Source organism: Capsicum annuum, chromosome 1, assembly GCF_002878395.1.
Source record: "Capsicum annuum cultivar UCD-10X-F1 chromosome 1, UCD10Xv1.1, whole genome shotgun sequence".
Lineage (NCBI taxonomy): Eukaryota > Viridiplantae > Streptophyta > Magnoliopsida > Solanales > Solanaceae > Capsicum > Capsicum annuum.
This window is the reverse complement of record NC_061111.1, coordinates 244,903,325-244,927,447: the sequence shown is the minus strand read 5'-3', so window position 1 is coordinate 244,927,447 and position 24,123 is coordinate 244,903,325. Positions and strand designations below refer to the sequence as shown.

General features: G+C 34.7%; 1 protein-coding gene across 2 annotated transcripts; it reads right to left on the bottom strand.

Annotated features, from left to right (window-relative positions):
* Positions 1-3,850: 3,850 nt before the first annotated feature.
* LOC124889439 lies at positions 3,851-9,706 on the bottom strand. 2 transcript variants are annotated; one of them, XR_007048423.1, is made up of 2 exons: positions 4,717-4,858; positions 3,851-4,506 (listed from the first exon to the last, which is right to left on the bottom strand). XR_007048423.1 is itself a non-coding variant. In XM_047401148.1 (2 exons), the coding sequence occupies exons 1-2, from the start codon at positions 8,867-8,869 to the stop codon at positions 4,127-4,129; spliced, it is 900 nt and encodes a 299-aa protein (XP_047257104.1). In that variant the 5' UTR covers positions 8,870-9,706. The 2 variants fall into 2 exon arrangements, 1 of the variants encoding a protein (XP_047257104.1); XM_047401148.1 differs by lacking the exon at positions 4,717-4,858 and adding an exon at positions 8,350-9,706 and having other exon boundaries at positions 4,127-4,506.
* Between the last annotated feature and the right edge of the window lie 14,417 nt (positions 9,707-24,123).

Below are 24,123 nucleotides of genomic sequence, written 5' to 3'. Positions count from 1 at the left end.
AAAATGTAAAAGTAAGTACTTACATTGAACGGGCAAGCTCAAATTGAAATAAATGAGAGAAATATAGTGATTGATTCACAAACAATTTTGTTGGAGTATGTATGTACGTATGTATGTATGTATGTATATAATGACTAAGTGATTTATCTAGTTTATTGATAAACATACTTAATTGCTTGTCACGACCCAAATAGCCATGAGTGACACCCACACTAATCTTTCTGTCGGAGAATCATCTCGATGGGACTAATTACCACCCTTACTTCCCTAGTGACCACCACACCCATTCTGTGGACGACCTCTACCATTACTACCACCTTCCTTACCTGGTGGAACCAGAGCTCGAGGAGCCTGCTGCTGGTCAGACTAACCATACTACCTCAGATAAGGACAATACCTCCTGATGTGACCAACTCCACTGCACTCATAACATATACGATCTAAGGTGGGGCGTTGAGATGATGATAAGAAGTAAGATAACCACCAAAGTCTGAAGATGGATGGCTAGCCCCTGAGGGACCTCCAGCAGACACCTATATCACTGACTGAATGGGGCGGGCAAGGTATTTTTGTGAACTTTGACCTCTAAAATAAGAACCACTGAAGCTACCCCTTTTGCAGGCCTTCTTTTCTGCTGCCTTGACATAATTCTCTTGCCTTATAGCCTCCACCTTCTTAACAAAATCAACCATCTCCTGAAAAGATTTATCTAAAGATGTCATTAGCAGAGCAGAAATCTGAATATCTGTACTCAATCCCCTCATGAAAAGACGGATTCTCTCTTTCTCAGTTTTCAACAAAAGAGGTAAATACCGAGTTCGCAATTAACATACTCCCATACTTAAGGTTAGCGAACTGATTCTTTTTTTTATCTCTCAATGTACGAGGCAGTAGCGGAGCCACGTTTTCTCTAGGAGGTTCATCTAAACCCCCTTCGACAGAAAATTATACTATTTTTATACTTTCTTTTACATGGTTAAAAATATTTTTTATGCATATATTGTAGTTGTTGAACCCTCTTCGACTAGTTCGTATATATACTTCTGAACCCCCTTAATGAAAATCCTGGTTTTGCCACTAGTACGAGGCACATACTTTTCGAGAAAAACTAAGTAAAACTAAGTTCAAGTCAACGGAGGAAAACCTGTAGCCCTACACTCTACATAAGATCTCCACCACATCTACATCTCCTTGAAACTAAAAATGGACCAATTATCATACCTTTCAACCACATCCTGGGAGATCCTAGAAAATTTTGACTAATTTATTTTGGACTCTCCCATGTATGTAAGGATAATTTTTAACTTGAATCGTGATAAGAAATATTAAAGGAGGGATATGGGTAAGTTTCAAAATTTTTGAAAAGCGTTCAGGGTCATTTTGGGACCCCGAACCAGTGAGGGTACGCAATAGGATCGTGACACGGCCTTGGGCAAAAATCGCCTAGGTTCATTTCTTATTTGGGGCAAGAAATTTTTGGACCTTTTCCCCATTAAATGACTTAAAACACCTTTTAACCCCTAATGTTCATTAGTTATCACTTTTTACATTGTTCTTCTGCTCCCCAACTCCCAAGTCAAGAAATACAAGGGGGTTCTCGAGGATTCCTTTCCCCGGACTCTAAACTTCATTTCCTCTTCAAATTATTCTATTTTTCATGCATGTTGTACACTATCTATTTTAATCATGGTATTATTGGATTAATTAACTTAATATTATGGTATTTTTGAATGATTTAATTATCTAGGGTTGAAAGCTTTTGCTTGTTAACCCTTGCATTATTTTTTCCTTGATTTTAGTGAGTTATTCATGCCTTAAATAATGTTAAAATGATGAAATTTGGTGACTTGAATTTCACAAAGTTAATGAATTGTGGCATGATAATGGCATTAACCTCAATACACATTGGTAATTTAGTTTTGAACAAGTATTCTATATGATTTAACTATCTTTTGAATTATTGAATTGCATTTAATGAAAAAAGAATAAAAAAGTTTTGGAATGCCCTTCGTTCTGTGGTTTTGAATTTTTAAACAGGTAACTGGAGTCAAATTAGTTAAATGGTTATGGTTTGACATTTATGGAATAGCTTGCTAGTCTATTGGTATGACGATACCAATTCGGAAATGCCTTATTGAAAGACTTCATGATTAAAGGTTGGTGTTATGTGCAAAATTATTTTGATTTAGGCTTAAAGGAAATTGTGTAGCTCACTAAGAAGGTGTAGTTTCGGGGGAACCAACACTGAAAACCATATTTACCGACGTTGGGGGTCTATGACCATTGTTTCTATTGTACACATTATATTTTGAACGGTTATTGCCTGGATGTCTTTATCCATTACTCGGTACATGCAACTAACATGGACTGGGACCCTTTCAGTAGAGGGAGTCAGGCCCATATAGCTCGTGGGTGCCTGAAAGGTCTGTGTGAGATACATAGTTCAGGATTAATATTTTAAACAATCATATTTCATGCCCCTTGCCCCTATCCCGGCATTATATATATATATATATATATATACTAATAATAAGAGGGAATAAGCAGGCAGCAGGTCGACGTGCCTTCTTGTACTGCCTGCTTCAGCTGCCTCAATCGTGATTTTACTATATCATCTCTAATTAATTACCATAAGTCATTTACATATCAAAAGATTAAAAATATTTAATAAAAAATTTAAAAATAGACATTTATGACATGACTATTTCAGCTACTTCAACTGTGATTTTACTATATCATTCATAATTAATTATTGTAAGTTATTTAAGTATTAAAAAATTAATAATATTTAATAAAAAAATAAAATAAAAATAAAATAATAAATTAGTTTTTGATGTTTTTACAAGTTATTTAAGTATTAAAAAATTCTACGCGGCGTGAATCTGGATTAGTCGGACTCCAATACGGGTACCGAACACCGGATGAGAAACCAAAAAAAGAATCTAAGAAATTAATAATATTTAATAAAAAATATAAAATAGACATAAGATGATAAATTATTTTTTGATATTTTAAATTAACTTGACGTCTTATAAATAACCACTTAAAAATATAAATTATTGTTTGGTGTTTTAAATTAACTTGACGTCTTATATGAGACCATTTAAGAAAATTTCACAAGTATTTGTTAGAATAATTTTACTACGTCACTTCTAATTAGTAGAACAGAAGAAAAATATTATAAATTACAGTAATTAAAAATATTATTTAAAAATATAATTGACTATCAATGTCACAAAAGTTTTAACAACCTAACTTAGAATTTATCAACCAGCAGTTTAGCAGCTGAAGCAGGCAAGGGGTCGACATATCTACTTCAGTTGCTTCAACTGTGATTTTACTGTATTTCTCCTAATTCCTTATTATAAATGATTTACATATTAAAAAATTTAAAATATTTAATAAAAAATTTAAATATTAAAAAATTGCTTCAACAGTGATTTTACTATATCACTTATAATTAATTATTAGAAGTCATTTAAGTATTAAAAAATTTAATAATATTTAATAAAAAATATAAAATAGACATAAAATAATAAATTCTTTTTTGATATTTTTATAAGTCATTTAAGTATTAAAAATTTGATAATATTTAATAAAAAATAAAATAAACATAAAATTATAAATTATTTTTTGATGTTTTAAATTAATTTGACGTTTTATGCATGAACACTTAAAAATATAAATTATTTTTTGATGTTTTAAATTAACTTGACGTATTATATGAGACCATTTAAAAAAATTTCACAAGTATTTGTTATAATAATTTTATCATGTCACTTCTAATTAGTAAAACATAAGAAAAAATATTATAAATCACAATAATTAAAAAAATAAATTATTTTTTTTATTAAGTTTTTTAGGGGCTGAGCAACACCCCCGGGCCTTATCATTTATTCAAAAGAATTTGTACAATTGGAGGGGGGCATAACCTGACCTCCAGCAGCTGTAAACAATTTGGCTAAACAATTAGCATATGCTGAGTAAGTAAGTAAAACTATGTAACAAAATGTGGTGTGTGCTATACAAGGGGGAAGCTCATCTATGGGTTTTTTTGTAGCCATTTCAATCTCCTTCTCCTAAAGCTTGGAATGCCCTGCTTATCTATCCACAGATGTCCTTTTACTTATAGTGGGAGTTGGCTGTAATTAAAATAGTGTTGAAGATTGTCAGACTGATGACTGATCTTGGAAAGAAGGTCTGCAACAAAATTAGCTTCCCGGTATACATGTATGCAGATACAATACTGAAACTGAGCAAAGAGGTTGAGGAGAGAGGTAATTGAAGCTTCTATATGCCAAGGAGGTGCCTTCATAACCCTGATCCATCGAACAAGTAGTTCAGAGTCAACCTCTATGATGACTTGTTGTACATCATTATTTAGGCACCAAGATAAACCCCAAATAACAGCCTCTACTTCTGCCTTGTTGTTTGTCCCATGCCCAAGGGGAGTAGCATATGCAAAAATGAGATCACCATATTGGTCCCTGATGACTCCTCCTGCTCCTATTTTACCAAGATTGGAAAGTAAACAAGCATCAGAATTCAATTAACTATATTAGCAGGGGGTTTGGACCAGTATACAGGTCTTACAATAGTTTCTTGTCTACATTGTTCCACTATATAGATCATCTTGGTCCACTCAGTTGGCCAAGGAATATATGGAAATACAGATTTTAATAGGTACAGAGTGTCTTTAAAGATGAAATATTTCACCTAAAATGAGTGAGCCTTCTTGCCCCCATACTTAACTGCACACTTGTGCTTCCTGAGATTCCAACAAATAATGATAGGACAGGCCTGAATTATCAGTTGATGAGCACCATTACTAACCTTCACTATCCACAAATTCATATGCAAATTCACTAGGGATGTTGTGTTATGAACAACTCCCAGGGAAGAGGAGAAAGTTTGCCAAATATCTATTGCAAATTGCCCAACAATCAAAATATGATGGATGGTATCAAGACCAGGATTGAGACAAAAAACACATGTAACAGGATCAATACCAAATTTGCTAAGATATTCACTAGTAGGCAGTTTTTTCCCCAAGGCCCTCCACACAAGAAAAGAGCATTTAAAGGGGATATGCTTATTCCAGGTATATTTATTCACCATTGTATGATCTCTATGTTCCCTCATTCTAGAAGGATGAAACTTTCACATTATTTGACCTTGCTCCACCAGGTCTAAGATAGTGTAGAGGTCCTAGACCTGTCCAATTGTCCCACCAAAAATAACAATTACCAGATGTGAGTCTCTACAAAATGTGTTTTTTGTCTTATTTTTTAATTTTCATCATATTTTTCAACACCAGAGATTGGCCATTGCACCAGTTCCTGGCCATTGGGTTAACTCTTTGATAGTATTTGGCTTTCAAAAACTTACCCCAAAGAGATTCCTGTGTTCTTAGACAACACCATTATTTGATTTTCATAGTCTACAAGTATCAACCAGATGCCTTATCCCAACACTCTCTTCATTGCAGGGAAGGCATAATTTTCTCTAGGCAGTCTAATGGAATTTCTTCCTATTATCTTTCCATCCCCAAAAGAAGTTAACAAATAAGCTAGAGAGTTGCTTCAAGGTAGTTTTAGCAGGTGTACAAGCAGAGAAAATATGCACTGGGATTGATTGTAAAACATGTTTTATCAAGATTGCTCTTTCACCATAGCTGAGAAGTATTGATTGCCAACTAGTAATCCTAGAGACAATTTTGCTAACCATACCACAATTATGACTGATTCTCTACCTCCTAATTTATATTGGCATCCCATGTAGGTAATGGGGCTATGTTTTTGTTGGAAACCTGTTTCAACTCTGATTCTGTAGATAGTGGAAGGAAAAAATTGGTCAGGAAGCAAAAAATGACTTTTTTCCTTATTTATAAGTTGACCAGACATAACTTCATAATCATCAAAAGTCTTCATTATTAATTTGAAGGTATGCCTTCTTCCAGTAGTGAATAGAATCACATTATCTGCAAAGCTAAGGTGATTAACTTGAGGACCATTCTTTGACATTTGAAAGCCACAGTACTGAGGGTGTTGATGTAGATTATTTAAGGTTTTGGAAAGTACTTCATCCCTAATAATAAAGAGAGCAGGTAACAGGGGATCTCCTTGTTTTAAACCCCTAGTAGAGTGGAAAAAACCATGTTTGCTACCATTAACAATCACAGAATACCAATTGTTTGATAGGGTTCTCCAAATCATATCAATGATAATCTCCCCAAATCTAAACCTTCTGAGGACTAGACAAACAAAGGACCAAGATACCCTATCATAGGCCTTGGACATGTCTAGTTTAAACACCATATTTCTTCCAATCATAGGTTTCTTGATATCACAAATAATTTCCTGAGCCAGCATGATATTTTCTGCAATATTTCTAGCATTCACAAATCCCGACTGATTAGGTAAGATGAGAGAAGGCAGAATAGGGGCTATCCTGAGATATAACAATTTAGAAATGATCTTATTGGTGAAGTTTCTAAGACTAATAGGTCTGAATTCTGATAGCTTATTAGGATGTGCCACCTTTGGGAGTAGGACCAGGCAGGTGTGAGAAAAGTATTTGGGCACTGCTTTCCCACAAAAAAAGGATAGTACTACTGGAAAATATCTTCACCAATGATATTCCAACAAGATTGAAAGAATTTCCATTCATTCCATCTGGACCATCTGCAGATTAAGCATTCATAGAGAAGACTGCTTGTTTTAACTTCATCTATAGTAGACATGGCTTGAAGGGAGTCTTTTTGGCCATCTGAAAGAATTTATGGGATACAAGATAAGACATCTTTTTGTATATATTCATCTTTCCTAGTGAAAATCTCTTGAAAGTGTTTGCAAGCAGCAGTTGCAATGTCAGAATCCCCTTGGATCCAAACTCCATCATTATTCTTGACTTTGTGAATAAATAACCTTCTTCTTCTTCCCTTGATAAGTGCATGAAAATATCTTGAGTTGGCATCTCCATATTTGAACCATTGTAATTGGGCCTTCTATCTCAATACAACATCTTTTTCTTTGAGGTGCCTAATATACTCAGCTTGCAGCCTATGGTATTCTTGTCTATTGGCATCAGTACCATGTACGATTAGGTTCTACGATGTATTCTTCACCTTTTCTTCATAGATATTCATATTATCATGGATGTCACCATACTCAGCTTTAGACCAGTGGCTTAGAGTAGTAGATAATCTCTTTAGCTTCTGCTCAAATTTCCATATAGCCTCACCTGAGCATGGTTGGTGCCAGAAATTTTCCACATTACTCAAAAAAGAAGGATTATCCACCTAACAATTTAAAAATTTAAAGTATTTAATGAAAGTAGAACTCCTTTCCTGCATCTCCAGTAATAAGGGACAGTGATCAGAACCAATAGAGGATAAGTGGGTGATAAAGGATAAAGGCATTTCTTTCAACCACTTATCAAATACCATTTCCCTATCAGTCTTTTCTATATTTTGAAATTTATACCTCTGAGGTTGGATCAAGTGAATTTGGGTCCCTGAAAACCCAAGTCATTTAATCCATAGGCTTCAATAACTCCCAAGAACTCAAAACTTTTCCTCATGTCATAAGGAATCCCTCCTAACTTTTCTTCAACAGCAATGATAACATTAAAATCTCTAATAGTGCACCAGGGTATAGCAGTTGAAGTTAATTGTACCAATTTATTCCATAGTGGCCTTCTCAGATTATCTCTGTACTTAGCGTATACAAAGGTCATCAGGTATTACTGAGCAAGTGCAACATGGTTGATAGTGCAGGTAATCTGATGGTACTCTATCTCAATCACATTACAACTAATGTTCAAAGACCAAAAAAGCCAAATCTTCTGATTAGGATTGCATATAGCATGTTCTATCTTCAGTTTTATTTTTGCTTCCTGAATATGAGTATTATTAGAGAAAGGTTCCAGAATAGCAATAAGTGACAAATGATGAATTTGAATAAGATTTTGAAGTCTTTCTAGGACACCTTGGGTATAAATACCCCTAGCATTCCAGATGAGATGTTTGATCATTTGGAAGTATAGGCAGAGTAGGACCTAGTGAGAGGTCTGTCTGTGACTATAGACACATTAGACAATATTTACTTAGATCTTTATTTAGATTTACCCCTGGAACCTCTTAGGAGAGGCCTTGTTGGCAATCAATTTATGATAACTCGGCAACAAAGCTGTCCTGATCACCAAGATTAACATCACCTTTCTATTCCACCTTATCAGGTACTTCATGTTCTTCTTCAGAATGTATGACCCTATATTTATCATCTATCTCATATTTAGGGTTTTTAACGTGGGAGGGATGGGCCTGATAATTATCAATAAACTGCTCACCTAATGTTGTTTTCTTTGCACTGCAACACTTGTCCTGGCTTCTAACATTCCCAGCTAGTTGAAATTTATCATCCTTTGTGGAGTTTGTCTCTGGAGAAGACACATTTACCTCCACTGTGTTTTCTTTAAATTCCCCAGTGGGATATTCCACAACCTGTACTCTGCCATCTTCAGTATCCTCCGTAGGACTTGCCCCTTCAATACCTCCATTGACCTGCAAGAGAGGTGTGAAAGAGTTTGTAACTGGTTGTGCAGTAGTTACATTATTTTGCACCTTATTTCTAGTCTGTTTTCTTGGAGACACAAGGTGACCATCTCTTCTTTCCCTCTTCTTTGGAGACTTTAATTCCACCAGAAGGGTTTTTCCCTTATCAACATGAGGATGTGGAGAGGTTGATGTGTGTTGTTGAGGGTTATTATTCAGCATAACTTGGTCCAATTGCTTGCTCTGATGTCTTGCCTCCTGAGCATTTGGTTGTGATAAAATTTTCTTTTTTGTAGCCTTATCTTTCTGCTTCATTGCGCATACACTAGCAGCATACCCCTAATGATTGCAATAGGTACAGTAATCTGGAACACCCTCATATTGAATAACTTGCTATCTCCCATCTACATGTTCATTAATCATATCCCATCCATACATGTTGGGGCCAGATTTTAGTTAGATCAATCTACAACTTCACTTTTGCCACACTGCCTCTAGTCTTCTTATAAGTTGCCAGGTAGAGAAATAAAACTTTTCCAATAGGATACCAAAGGGGGTGATCACCTCCATGCAATAGTAGTTCCAAGGCAGTTATGGCAGAATAGCCCATACCAAAACCAGAGTTATCTCCTCCTCCAGATTAAATGTAGGTGTCCACAAGTGAAGTCTCATCATTTGTCCCTGAATGTATATCTTTCGACCAAACAGTAGAGTGATTATGTTCATTATTTAGATCAATATACAAGTGTTTGGAATTGAAATATGTCAATTTAATGCTGTCTCTTAACTCTATTTTCAAGATAAACTTTCTCCTTATGACTTCCATTTTGGGCATTATATTATCAAATTTTCCAATCAGAGTGAACTTACATCGTTGAGCTAGTTTGACCTTGTAATCATCAAATTTGAAGACTACAGCTAGAAGGCCTTGTTTAGTAGTAATTTTGGAGGAGTTATTTGAATGAGCTTTGCCTTCATTTCTTCCTGAGCTCAAAGCTTTATAGACAGAGAGTGAGCCACTCTAGGGACGAGGTTCAGGGGCATGGGAGGCTTTATGCTAAGCATTATTGGGAGCAAAAATCCCTAATTTCTTTGAGACATTATTATGATTATGTAATAGTGCATGCGATAGAATTGGAGCATTACAGTATATGTTGGGAATCTTACCATCTGATATAGCACTGGTAGTTACTTTGTTAGGACCTTCTATAGAGTGACGTATGGGGGCATTCCGACACCTCCATTTCCTGAAAGCTGCCATTAGTAGACTTCTCCTTCTGCATTGTATGCATCTCTGATGTTCCATGATAATTTTCATAATAACCAGTGTTGTTGTGTGCCTCCAATTGAGCTTGAGAGATAATGGTTTGAGCCCAAGTCAATTGTTTAGCTGAAACTCGATTCGATAACACACTGTGACTCTACATTGGCGAAGATAATTATGGGAAATGGTTAGCTGGTGGTTTATAAGGGGAAGTCATATTAGCATGTACCCATTGTGGAGATGTATCCGGTGACCGTAGCGGCTCTGCCAGCAGCGGCACAGCCATAACTGCTGGCTTCACTAAGTGAAAACTGAAAACCGTCAAGAGAGAGAATTTTTACAGTAATGATCGATTCACCCCGATGAAAACTTAAAATATTGTTATACAAATTTCAGAAGTATAAATATAATAATATATGCCTAACTTAGAATGTATCAATCAAACAAATACAGGTTTTAACTAAATGATAGAATTATACATAAGATAAAAATTTTAAGGATCAACATTGGGCCGTGCATAGCGCTCTCTCTCTCTCTCTCTATATATATTAAATCATGTTATTCATAAAATATCAAATTACTTGAGTTTGGGTACTAACTTAGCACAGGTCTTGTAAAACTAGACTATATATAAGGGAGAACATCTCATTTTAGTAGTCCTCACATGACTATATTTTATCTATTTTATCCTTAATTGAGTTTTAATGACCTTTCAAGATCTCATCCATTTCAGTAAATTTGAACAATTACATGCGCATCTAAAATGCTATACAAAATGATGAGTCATAAAGAAGTGATAGTGACACTATAAAATATCTATTTATCCAACTAAATTTAAAATTAATTCAAAACTGTATTGTTGTCTTTTATGTGGGATAATAGTAATTTAATTAAAAAAATTCTTAATCCTCACAAGAAATTTATGAAGCTGTAATAAATTTGTAAGGACTCATTGAAAAAACATCTACAAAAATTATTTTATCGAGTCTGACTTTTAATAATTTAATTTATCATAAATCATACAATAGTTTGTAGCATCAAATATTTTTATATTAACCAAATATTGTATATTTTTTTAAAAAAATGAATTAGCCAATGTAAAGTTTAAATGGAAAAAAATAATGAATTTAATTATACATAAGGAAAAAATCAATTTAGGTCGTTAAAGATTTTCATTCAAAAACTTTCAGTAAAATAATAAGGAGAAATTTTTTCGTGTTTGCATTTGATTGAAAATTAAAAGAAAGACTAAAATATACAGTAAAAAATGTAATTTTTAACTTAAAAGCTTTTACTCCCTCTGTTTTAATTTATTTATTTGGTCTTGACTTAACACAAAGTTAAAGAAAAAAGTAATGAATATTTTTGAATTTTATGGTCTTAAACTAAAAATATGTAGAAAAGACCAAAATATTTGTTGATCTTGTTGTCTTAAACATGTCATGTGGAAAGTTGAAATTAATCCAAGAAAGAAAAGAGACATTTTTTTTTAAAAAACGAATTAAGAAAATAGGACAAAAATTAAACCAGATATATAATTTAAAATTTCAAAAATATTGAAAAATAATCCAACTCGACTGTTAACTAATATAATGGTACAAAACAAATAAAAAGCAAAAATAACAAGTTAATTACAAATATAAATATTAATGTAGTTTGGGCCTGGGCTTAGCACGGGCTATATATATATATATATATATATATATATATGTATGTATGTATGTATGTATGTATGTATGTATGTATGTATGTATAGATGTATAATTGTTGTGCATGTGGTTTATGACTGAATTTTTGGTAAAAGCATATGTTTTATCCCTTTTCTTGGGTTGCATGCTAGTACTTGTCGTACTGACCATCCCTGGATGCTACATAGTTTCATGATGTAGGTTCCAAGGGCTTTTCTAGAGATCTTGTGCAACATTAGGTGGTTTGGTTCTCTTGCGGATCAGCTGTGAAGTGGTGAGCCCTCCATCTTTCAGAAAGGTCCGGTCATTCCCATAGTTTTCATTTATTATTCTAGTATTTATGAATTTCTTTTGTCATAGTCGAGGGCATGTACCGACTTAGTTGGTATTTCTTGGATTAGAGGATTTTTTGGACAGTATTGGGATGTTTTTGTTGTCTTGTTTTGACTCTCGTAATTCCTTTGGGATTTATATATCTTCTTATTATCTTGGTTGGCTTTATTTATTACTATTCTGCTCTTGAGATAAGGGTGGGGGAGTTATCCCTGGCCTTGGTTGGCTTGGAATGCCCGCCACATCTAGGCTCGGGTTCGGACCATGTAACGCCCCGGGAGTACACCCTGGACGCCACATGGTTCTTGGAACCACAAGTGATCTTAAGCTAACCCTTGAATTGGTGTATTGTTAAGCAACTGAATTATAATATAGTAAATAGCTGTTCTGCTGTGCGGAAATATAATCATGACAAAATCTAAGAGAAATTATATTACAGATACAATTTACAATCTGATAAAAACTGAGGAGAAAACTGAAAGCACATGACTGAATCTGACTGTTATCTATAAAGCCTCTACTTACTGTCTCTCACGGAAAAATCCATAACTTTTTCCTCGGGTATTGGATTAAGGAGAAATTAGTATCGTTGGAAATTTGACTCAATTATCTATAATTTGGTGGGTCTTGAGCTGAAAAATTTCACGTATATCAAAAGTTATATACGTTTAAATTCACCCCTTATAGAATCGAATACCAAATTTTGGACGAATCAAAAAATTTTAGCTCAACTTTGTTCTAAGCGATTCTTATGAACATTTTCACCTCGAAAGTACCTCAAACACAAGGATAAAGATCATGAAACTTATATTCACATGGGAATTATTTGGATTATAACTTATACACGTAGGAATGACTGTTTGAAGACTAGCCCAAAAATATGGGGTGTCACATTATCTCCCCCTTGGGAACATTCGTCCTCAAATGAGATTGGTTGGACTGAGAGTGTTGTATAAATATAACTGAGATCATATTATGAACATGCATGAATTGGAACATGACTGCATAACTGAGTCTTAGCATGATACATGAACTGAACTGATTTGATGAATACATGCAATGACATTAGAATGGTCATAAGGCTGAGATAGAAATGAGAGAGTCAACTTATGAATAATCATTACTTCAAGATGGATCTTGTTTCGTGAAGAAAAGATAAAAGAATTAGGACTTAAATACTCTGGGTATTACAATACATCTCCTCCTTGGGATATTTCATCCCCCGAATGATACTGACTTGGCTGAAATACTGAGGAAAGACTAAGATGGTGCACGGGACACTTACAGAATGAATCATGATTGTATATATGAAATCTAAAACTGATGCATATGCATAAACTAAGATGAATTAGAAATTTTCATGGATGTGAATTACCTTATGAATAGGAAAGACGGAAAGCCATATGAGCTCGTCTGTCTGATTGCTAGACTGGATTGCTGGCTATACAGACTAACTCGTAGTGAAAGCTTATACTGAACTATACATTCCACTTCAAAACTGTACTTCACTTGAGGATACTGACAATATTCACATGGACATTGATAACTGTACCTACTAAAGTCTGAGCTGAACTAAATTCTCTCACTATGTTCAAGCCTACTCGAATCTACAAAGTGCACACAGAACACTGTAATACTAGTCTGAATTATGAATTCAATACACTCTGCGCTTTCACAACTTCTCATATCAAGAATAATACTCATTCCATCCCTACATAAGGAGAGATCACTGAAAGGTTAGAACATAAGGACCTGAAACATGAAAGGATAACTTTGACACTTAACTGAGGCTTGAGGAATAGAGTATCAACATTATGGATTCATCAAAGAGATCTAAATTGAGGACATACATAGAAATAAACTGAATTTCACTGATCATTAGGAGTGTAGCATGAGTACCTGTAACTGAACATACTATAAGCAGAAGTACATGAGTCATGAGCTGCATGACCTAAGTTTGGAGTTCATATATTCATGGAACATAATTCGTACTACTGAGTGAACTGGAACTCCTTATACTAGGAACTGGGAGAGTACTTGATTTTCTATAAAGTGCATAAATATGAGTTGTCATGATGGAGCTGACATGTAAGACATAAGTAGATGTCGTGATGACTGAAAAACTTTGCACTGAGATAAGAATAGGTTGGGAATCATCCTCCCTTACATCTTTTCTACACATACTGGCACTACTACTAGAATCTGAGATCCTGAAATGGTTACTTGTTCTATCATCTCCCCCTTAGCAAGCCATCATCCTAAGTCTGTGAACCACTTAATAAACTCTAACTAAACTGCAACCACTTTACTCTAGATCCCGAGGTATAACGATACATATTAATACTAAACTCCCATAGAATATATACTACCTTTAACTTTCTTTATCTTTTGCGATCATCATCACATACTTACACTCTTCTTGATACAAATTTGCCTCACTAAACATGCCATCTGCTTCTATTTGTTTATAGACTACTAATATCACATTTCTTAATTTATATCCGCACCATCATACTTAATTTCAAATCATCAAGCTTAAATTCTTGCATAAACTATTTCAAGCCTATTAATTCACCCTTAACATAACTAGACCCTTGAATACATAATCTGCTCAATATGGATAATGCTATCCCAACTCTACTATTGCTAAACTTCTGGGTTCATGCTTCTAACTCTAGATTACATACTGTCATAGGATTCTAAGGAGGGATTTGAAAGCACATCTGACTTGGATTAGTGGGCGAGTTTTCATAGTCATGAATAAAATCTTTAAAACTTTGGAACATAACGGAACTGATAGGATACTTGAGCTTGCATTCTATCCCACACTGTCTATGGGGATTGTCTGAGAAAACTTTATCTGTAAGGGTTTAAACTTGGATACTTCTGTTGCCTGAAGGATGATAAGGCGGAGTTGGCATGAATAGATTAATGTAAGAGTCTGCATAAGTTCCTAAGGGAACACTACTACTGCACGATCTGAGACATAAAGAAGGGAAACATTTCTTAAATTCCCAATAGCCTATCAAAGAAAAGTACAGACGTCTCTGTACCATTCCGCAAGACTCTACTAGACACTGCTTCATAGACACCCTAGGACACTTGAACCTTTTGCTCTGATACCAAATTTGTAATGCCTTGGGAGTACACCCTAGATGCCACATGGTGCTTGAAACCACAAGTGATCCCAAGCTAACCCATTAACTGGCATATTGGTAAGCAACTGAATTATAATATAGTAAATAGTTGTTCTGTTGTGCGGAATCATGACAAATTCTAATAGAAATTATATTACTAACATAATTTACAATCTGATAAAAATTGAGAAAACTAAAATTACATGACTGACTCTGACTGGCGTCTATGAAGCCTCTACTTACTTCCTCTTACGGAAAAAGCCATAACTTTTTTCTCAGGTATCAGATTAAGGTGAAATTGGTATCGTTGAAAAGACGAATTAATTATCTATAATTTGGTGGGTCTTGAGCTAAAAAATTTCATGTATATCAAAATTTATATACGTTTAAAGTAGACCTTTATAGAATCAAATACCAAATTTTGGACGAATCAAAGGATCTTAGCTCAACTTTGTTCTAAGCGATTCTTATGAACATTTTTCACCTCGAAAGTACACCAAATGCGAGGATAAAGATCATGAAACTTATATTCACAAGAGAATCATTTGGATTATAACTTATACAAGTAGAAACATTGGTTCAAAGACAAGCTCAAAAATGTGGGGTGTCATAGATCTTGACATACCCATCTAGTGAAGTCTCTCATTACAATCAATAATGAACTCATGGGATCCTCAAACTCAGTGCCATAAAAAACAGGAGGCTTCATCTTGATAAACTTGCAAAACAATTTATCCTCATCTCCAGTCATCACCAAAACCTCTACCTGTCTTAAAAAATATCTGAATCGGATACCTCTTTCATTAGAGAAGCTATAACAGCATGTTGCACCATCGGATGCTGAACCGTGGTGATTATAGGCATAGTTCAAGTTCATACCAACCCTCTCAAAAAGCTTGAAACCTTTTGAATCACATCAGAACACATCTGAATTGGACTTTCACTTCCCTAAACTGGTGCGACCCCATCATGAACTGACATCCCCTTATTATGTACTGGTGTCGGCCTATTATCTATTATCTTAGGTATATCCTTATGTGAGAAAGGGGGGCACTGCTCTCCTTTCTCTATCTGGTCCTTCTCTTGCCTTTCCTCTTCCCTGAACTGCCTCCCAAACTGTCAGTTTTCGCACCTCAATTCTTGCTTTATTTGTTCGTGTTCTCACTGTCTGCGAAAATAATAATAAAAGAGGTCAGATATTAATTTGATTACCATATACCAATTGAAATCAAGTAATAGCATAAAATAAAGAATAATATGAATTTTTCTAGTGTCCTCTAGCCTCTCGAATAAAAGTAAAGACATCTCAGTAGCATTTCGCAAAAAGCTACAAGACATGTCCTTGTATGATGAGATCAAAAAACGTACAGCTCTGATAATGACTTTGTCACGATCCAAATGACCATGAGTGACACCTACACTAATCTTCCTGTGGGAGAACCATCTAACACGAACCATTACAAAATCATTTAGTCAACATAAAGACGAGATTATCATAAAAATTCAACTTAACGATAATAACTCCCAATCAAATCATTATTAATGCAAAAATCAAACAAACTGTCTATTAAAATTCTCAAAACCCGAAAGTCATCGTACAATAACTTCTAAATAAAAATCATGTCTAAAAGAAATATCCAAAATAAAGAAAAATAAAGAATGTCTCATTTCCTGAAAGATGGACAAGAACTAATATCATGATCCATGGCAGGAGATGGAGTGCTCGCCCTTGGATCGAGATCAGTTATAATTGCTAGATATGAGGTCGTGTTTGAACCTCTAAAATACTTTCTGCACTCAAAACAGAAGAGTACAAGGTAGTATCAGTACAAACCACTATGTACCGGTGGGTATCATAGGCCTTAATTTAACATGTATACAATCTAAACCGAATAACAATTAGACATGCATCAACATATAATGGGTTTTTAACAAATCATCAAATAGATCAATTACGTTCAAAAAATGCTTTACAAACAAGACACATTATTACCAAGAGTATCAACCATCCTGTAAACAACCACGAAATCAACAATAATTCCATGAGTAACAACTATGCCCTTTTAAACCTCACAATTAGAACACCATTAGTTCATTATTAGCTTATTAAACTCCACAACCTCTCAAAATCAACACTAATTTGTACACATGCTAAAGGACTTATTTTTTCTCAATTAGTCATGAACTACAAGGGACAATCTAAGTTCATATATCGTATTGGTGTGGTACCCGATCCTCCATAAATAAGTAATATCAATATCTATTTCGTACCGGTGTGGTACCCAGTCCTCCATAATCATATTATAAACATTTTATCAAATTCACACTATCTATTGGTATACAATACAACGTATTAAATTTATAAGTGAACTTGAAATCACAAGGCAATTCAATCAGGTTCGATTCTTAATAATTATACATACAAGTGTTAACGATCCAAATATCATCAAATTCAAGTATGTCCGAAGACCAATCAAAAAGCATCTAATTTAGGAGAATACACATAATTAAATTGAGTCTAAACTCCAATTAAGCCATAACTTATACCTCAACTAAAGAAATCAAATGCAAGCTACTTTGCAAGGGCCTTTTCCCTCCGTAAAGCTTCCAAATGATCAAAATCTATTTTAATATATAATCCCCATAACAATATGAACTAATATGTTAAATTTCAACGGAAAGGAGTTATCATTCTATCCCCAAATCAAGCTTACCTAAAGAATCCTAGACCAAAAATCCTAAATGTCACATTATATCAAGTTTAAGATGAAAGACTTGAGTGAACTTAAAATTTTTTCTAGGGATTGAATTTCTAAGGTCTTCAAAAGGCATTGTGATGATCCATAGGAAGTATGGGCTTGATTTAATTGCTGAAATGGCACTTGGAGGAGCTAAACCAGCTGCAACTCCATTGGAGGCTAACCTGAAACTCATATTTGTTGAATTTGATAAACTTACCAATCAATACTCAGTTGGTCATGATCCTATACTAGCAGATACTGGACAGAATCAAAGACTCATTGGCAGGCTTTTGTATCTCACTATGACAAGAGTTGTTAGATCTTATGCAGTACAAGTGCCCAGTCAATTCATGCATCAACCCAAGCAATCTCACTATCACGACCCAAACCGAGGCCCTGGCCATGGAGGGCATCCCAAACTGTTAATGCTCAAGCTCCATCTTAACTTGTAATCATATGCTTAATTCATCTATTATCAAAATGTGGAAGTAAACTGGGAATATGATCCTCTTATTATTGCAACTTAATAATGCGGAAAGTAAGTTTAGAAAGACTCAAACCATCTATAACAAGTCTGTGAAATCTCTACTAAACTGAAAACAATAATCTATATAAAATCGGGACAAGGCCCCCGGTCCGACAATGAACTGAATTAAGTGAGATCAACACATGTGAACAAGACCCCTTAAAAAATAAGGGAGGCTCACCAACTCTGAATGTCTGACAATGATCTACTGATTAGCAGCACCCCGGGACTAAGCCTCAGAACCTAAAATATAAGGGGTCAATACAAAAAGGTACTGGCACGTAGAACAATCCAAAAGCAAAATACATTTTATATGACATAGGGTGAGAGAATTTCATAAAAATATGTCATCATAAAACATTTGAAAACACATAGACATAATTTGATAATTTTTAAAACATTTTTTTGGAATCATGACTCTACTCTTTATTTCTATTCTAAGCTAGATGGTACACTCTAAAATCTGTAATTCCATAGGCTATATGAAATCCGTACTTGACTCAGCGGCCAAGCCCCCAACTCGAGTTTTTTACAAGGGTTGGAGTCTCTACATCTCTACTACGTCACAGGGCCGTCACCAGCGTACAATCCCCTTTCTGGGGCAACCTGAAACCGTGTCGGCAAATAATGGTTTTAGGCAATTAGTTATCTGAACTCGTGCCTTCTTCGGGTAACCATCTAACTCTCTTAAGCCCAAATTTTAGTCTCTTTAAAACATGTCTTCTTCTTATAATTATTTCTCTCTTATTCTGCTTTAGGCACATCATAACAGGGTATCGTCAATCCCAGACTTGCAATCCATTTCTCAACATCTCTTCTGCTCTTTTCATATTTCAAAATGCATTATTGACCACCCAAAAGATCTTAAATCAAATGAAAGTTCATATTTCAAAACATATGAAAACAAATATTCTCTCTTCAATACTTTATCTACGGTGGTCACCTTTTCTATTAATTTAATGTAATTCTCAATTGGGAACATTAACAGTTATATTTCAAGGAAAACACTCTCTCATTTAATCATAACAACAGTACAATTTATACATAATAGAAATCCTTCAAATTCAAGCTTTTAACCATCTATATAATCAACCCACAACATGTAAAAACAATGGATTTCATAGTAAGCGAGGGAATTACATAAATCATTCTCTCATTTAATTTCACAAGCTTAATATCATATGAACATATGACAAACATTTCACTTTTAGGGAACGATACATAATTTCTACAAGTCTTCATCAAAATATGGGATTTTTAATACATGTTCATCAATAATCTTGAAACCAATTTCATATGTATACATTATATATACTCTTTAAAGCTAGTTTAAAACAGTAAATCCATACCCTGAAGTTTAATATAGCCCCACGTACCTTAAGTTTCCTATCTTGAAGGATTAAACCCTAATCTTGACACTTTATTTAGAATCTTGAACTTGAAAGGGTTGATTTCTTGTTCTTGTGGAAGAGATAGGGTTTGCTTGAGAGAAAAATGGGAGAAGATGGGAAAAAATGCCCTAACTGGTGATTTAAGTAGTGGATTTATGAACTCGATTAAGGGAAAAAGGCACAATTGCCCCTCAAGCAATTTTAAACTCATAATTGCACTTTTTCGACTCATCGCGATGCAGTCTTATCGTGGTAGCTTACTAGTTTTGACAAAAATGATCAAAACTTTTTGCTTGGTATCAGATTAAGGAGAAATTGGTATTGTTGGAAATATGACTCAATTATCTACAATTTTGTGGGTCTTGAGCTGAAAAATTCCACATATATCAAAAGTTATACACGTTCAAAGTTGACCCTTGTAGAATAGAATACCAAACTTTGGACGAATCAAAGGCTCTTAGCTCAACTTTGCTCTAAGTGATTTCTATGAATATTTTTCACCTAATAAGCACTTCACACACTAGGATAAATATCATGACATATTAATTCAAATTATAAATCAAGAACTGGACAAAAAAACCTTCACAGTGATGCGATGTACGTGCCAAAGGGAAAATCACCGCGATGCAGCCCTATCATAGTGACTTGCTGGATTCGTGATACAAACGTGATCCAAACCTTGTCCAAAAATTCTGAAACCCCCGAGACATACTTCTTACATCCCTGAAAATGAATTAACTCAAGAACTATCATCTCGGGGTCAGGAAGGTCAAAATAGAAATCCTCAGAGTTTAGGGGTCTTCAAGATGACTAAACCCCCAACACTCAGTGGAAACAACTAAAAAGATGAATTAAGATAAGAATAATATGGGGTATTACAATCTAGGTCTATAAGCATAGGAATGACGGTTTAACATTAGCCCAAAAGTGCGGGGTATTACGTTATCTCCCCCTTGGGATAATTCATTCCCGAATGATGGGTAGGAACTTTTTGAAGCTCTAGAAGTATTGAATAAAGAACGCAACCTCACAATGAACATTTTTCCTCAACCAAATATGCAAAGTCATTAAAAGAGCTTCATGATAACTTCTAATGAAATGCGTATGCACGAAGCATGAGGTAATGAAACGTTACACAGGGATGATCTTGCACATGAGTTCTATGAATAATAATAATCACAACATAAGGCATGAGTTAATTTGGAGATAATAGGCCTAATATACATCGGTACAATCATGAAATGAGATTTTGCGGGAGATAGGAATAGAAAAATTCTCTACTTTACATGATACAATAAATAGACCTAAAACTTAGAGACACTACTCAACTATGCCCCAAGCAATAAAGAACCAACTTCATAATTTCCAACTTACAATTCTCCTACAACACTTCTAACCAGAAGAGTTTGAGTTCTGTTGCATAATACTTCTATGTTGAAGCCTAAATCGAAGAAAAGAGGTGCTACCTTAAGCTATAGGACCCCATACTCTACATCCCTTTAAAACTATTACTTCACCTTATCACTACCATCAAACACACTCGATTTTTGAATTTAGGGAGTACTAACCACGTAGCACATTGGTTTGTGTTTTCATCAATCACAATATTCAAGAACATTTACTCCCCTACCTAAGACATTACTACACTTCTATAATAACCATCACAACAACATACGGAGGGTCATTAAGGGACCCAAGCATAAGCATCAAGAATGGAAGTAACACTATTTGATTATAACTTATACTTATTGCACTACTCAAGGTGAGACATGAGGTAAAGATACGATAAAATAGACACGGAGTGCTTCATATGTTGAGTGTCTGAATCATAAGTAAAGAGTCGTTCGGCATAAACACAGCACAACATGAGCCATTGGGATAGCCCGTAGTGAGAAAACATGTGTGCACATCTCATGAGCTATATAGCATAAAGACGAAATTTATGTAGTTAACAACTAAGACAAGGATTGCCCCTTAAAGCTATTTCTCCTTATTGTATTTGCATAAACTTTATCACTTTGGCTAATCCCGACATAAAATGAATTGGTAACATATAAAAAACATAGTTTCTTAGAACTAAGCATCATATAAGACATGGATTTTTATGGATCATGAACATCGTAACACAAAGCTTGAATACCTGAAGGATTAGATTACTGAGGGACATTATCGCTTCAAATTTGGAGGTCGGAACATGATATGACTTATGTTGAGAACTCAAACCTTAGACATAGGTAGGTCTTGAATATATAAGATATTGGTAGAATGACCTCTTAAATTGAAGTAGGTGGAGTTTGCTTGAATAGGAATAGATTTATCATGACTCTTCCCTGAAACTTGCCACCATGAGAATTCAAGAACTTCCTTAATTCATCATCTCCCCCTTAGATTAAAGTCACAATCCTAAACTTGTGGATATATCCCCTCATCAAATCTATAACCACAACTCTCAACACAAAGAAGGGTATCAGTATACACATGAACACAAACTCCCCTCAATAATTTTAATATAAAGACACTAAATTCTTTCTAGGACACCCCCTTTAGGTAGACTAATCCTAACTTCCTCCAACCCCCATAGTCATCCACTTATGACTAACAATATCATGGGCATGGACATCCATGCTTCTAAACACTTAACGCTCTATCTTCAACTTCTTAGGATACTAACATTACAACTCTAATCATATAACTTACAACTTAACAAAATTTGTAAAACAATACCAAAGGCGCATATTGCCTACCTATATTTCCTTAATTCAACTCTAAATAACACCGTACAATAACTCCGCAGACTTCTCCATACTACAAAATTTGAGAATATGATCTAGGTACACGTGACATTCATACACATCAAACCTTATCTAACAACATGATACTTTAGGGTTCAACATATTCTTTATATACTTACGCCCTTACCTACTTAATGAATCAACCACAATTCATCATTTTACCCTAGTCCTCATGTTTATATGTCATAATTATCCACTTTTTTTTCCACAAGTTTCCAACCTAGGATATTTCACACCTCAGATCAAGCCTACTGAGTCACCCCACAACATATGCATCGTTACCCTTAAGCTACTACTCCTATCACCACAATCCACACCTAAATTTTAAACTTATTGTATAACCCCAATCACGTAACACCGATGAAGTATGTGACATACTATACTAGCCCATCAAATTGGCAAATCAACCCAAATACGTCATTTAATTTAACTACCGCCCACAAGTTCATTCCTCTCCATGACATTTCTGCTATACCTCAAAATCTTCTACATACCTTCTTACATGTAGCACTATTTTACTACAACTAGAGAAAAAACAATCAAGGGGAGTAAAGTCGCATAATAGGGATAGTTGGTCTTAATCTTATATTACAACCCATTACGATCTTATCTACATATTCCACTTTCTCAAATCATACTTACTTACGCAAGCATATATTTAGACTACCTTCAAATTCCATTTACACCAATGAGTCTCTACGTATAACTTATTGACTAATATACCCCTTTCTATTCACAGCCTATAAATAATTTCTACAACCACCATAACTATCCATTATGAGATCCTTCCTTATTTTGAATGAATAATGATCGTAGCCAGTCATCACTTCCTTCACAAACTACCATCAATCTACAAATATTGCTACCACATTAGTCAATCACTATCAAATGACAATCCATCCCTCAATCAACGGTTATACATCTAAAACTGGCTTATCAATGCGAAAATCATCCTTACTCTGACTTCTAAAATTGAGACTCCATATAACTAACTTCTAGACCATCTTACATCTCATAGGTTATGACACTTTATCATATACTACTACTTGGGTGAAAATCATGTTCCATTATGCTGCCACACATCATTACCCTTAAGCATGACATCTGCAACAAGGGTTTTAGAAAAGGGACTGGATATACTTCATACCTTAGGCTCAAACGCACGACTAATGTAGATAGGGGTATAAGCTCAAATCAATACTCTTTAAATCACTTCTGAACTCCTCTCAAGTATTTGTGCAATTTCATAATCGTTTATGACTCAATTAGAAAGGACCACATCATTTAGACTCTAAACTTCTGCACTTGAATCGCCTCGACAATAAGACATATCTAATAATATTAGAGTAAGGAAAGAATTGGGATAACTTTAATATGGATGATACTATATCATGAACTAGAGTATAAAAGAGAAACATTTAGGCTCCACAGTATGGACTAGAACACAAAGAAAGAGAAACATTCCTAAACTCCTAGTAGCTTTCTCCTTATAAGTGTGGCACGCTACACACCCATAAAAAGGACTCTACCAAACGCGACTTCGCAGACACCATATGATCATGAACTGTGATCTGATACCAAGCTTGTCGCGACCCAAACCGAGGCCCTAACCACGATAGGCATCCTAAACCGTAAAGGCCCGAGCACCCTCTTAACTTGTAATCATATGCATTCATTATTATCAACGCATCATCAAT

Bases quoted from the DNA above. Each gene is read 5' to 3' on its own strand.
- LOC124889439 (XM_047401148.1), bottom strand. From the start codon at position 8,869: ATGAAGCAGAAAGATAAGGCTACAAAAAAGAAAATTTTATCACAACCA. The intron at 4,507-8,349 runs GTGAGCAGTTTA...TTGGTAAAATAG, and splicing joins TGCAAAGAAAACAACATTAG to GAGCAGGAGGAGTCATCAGG.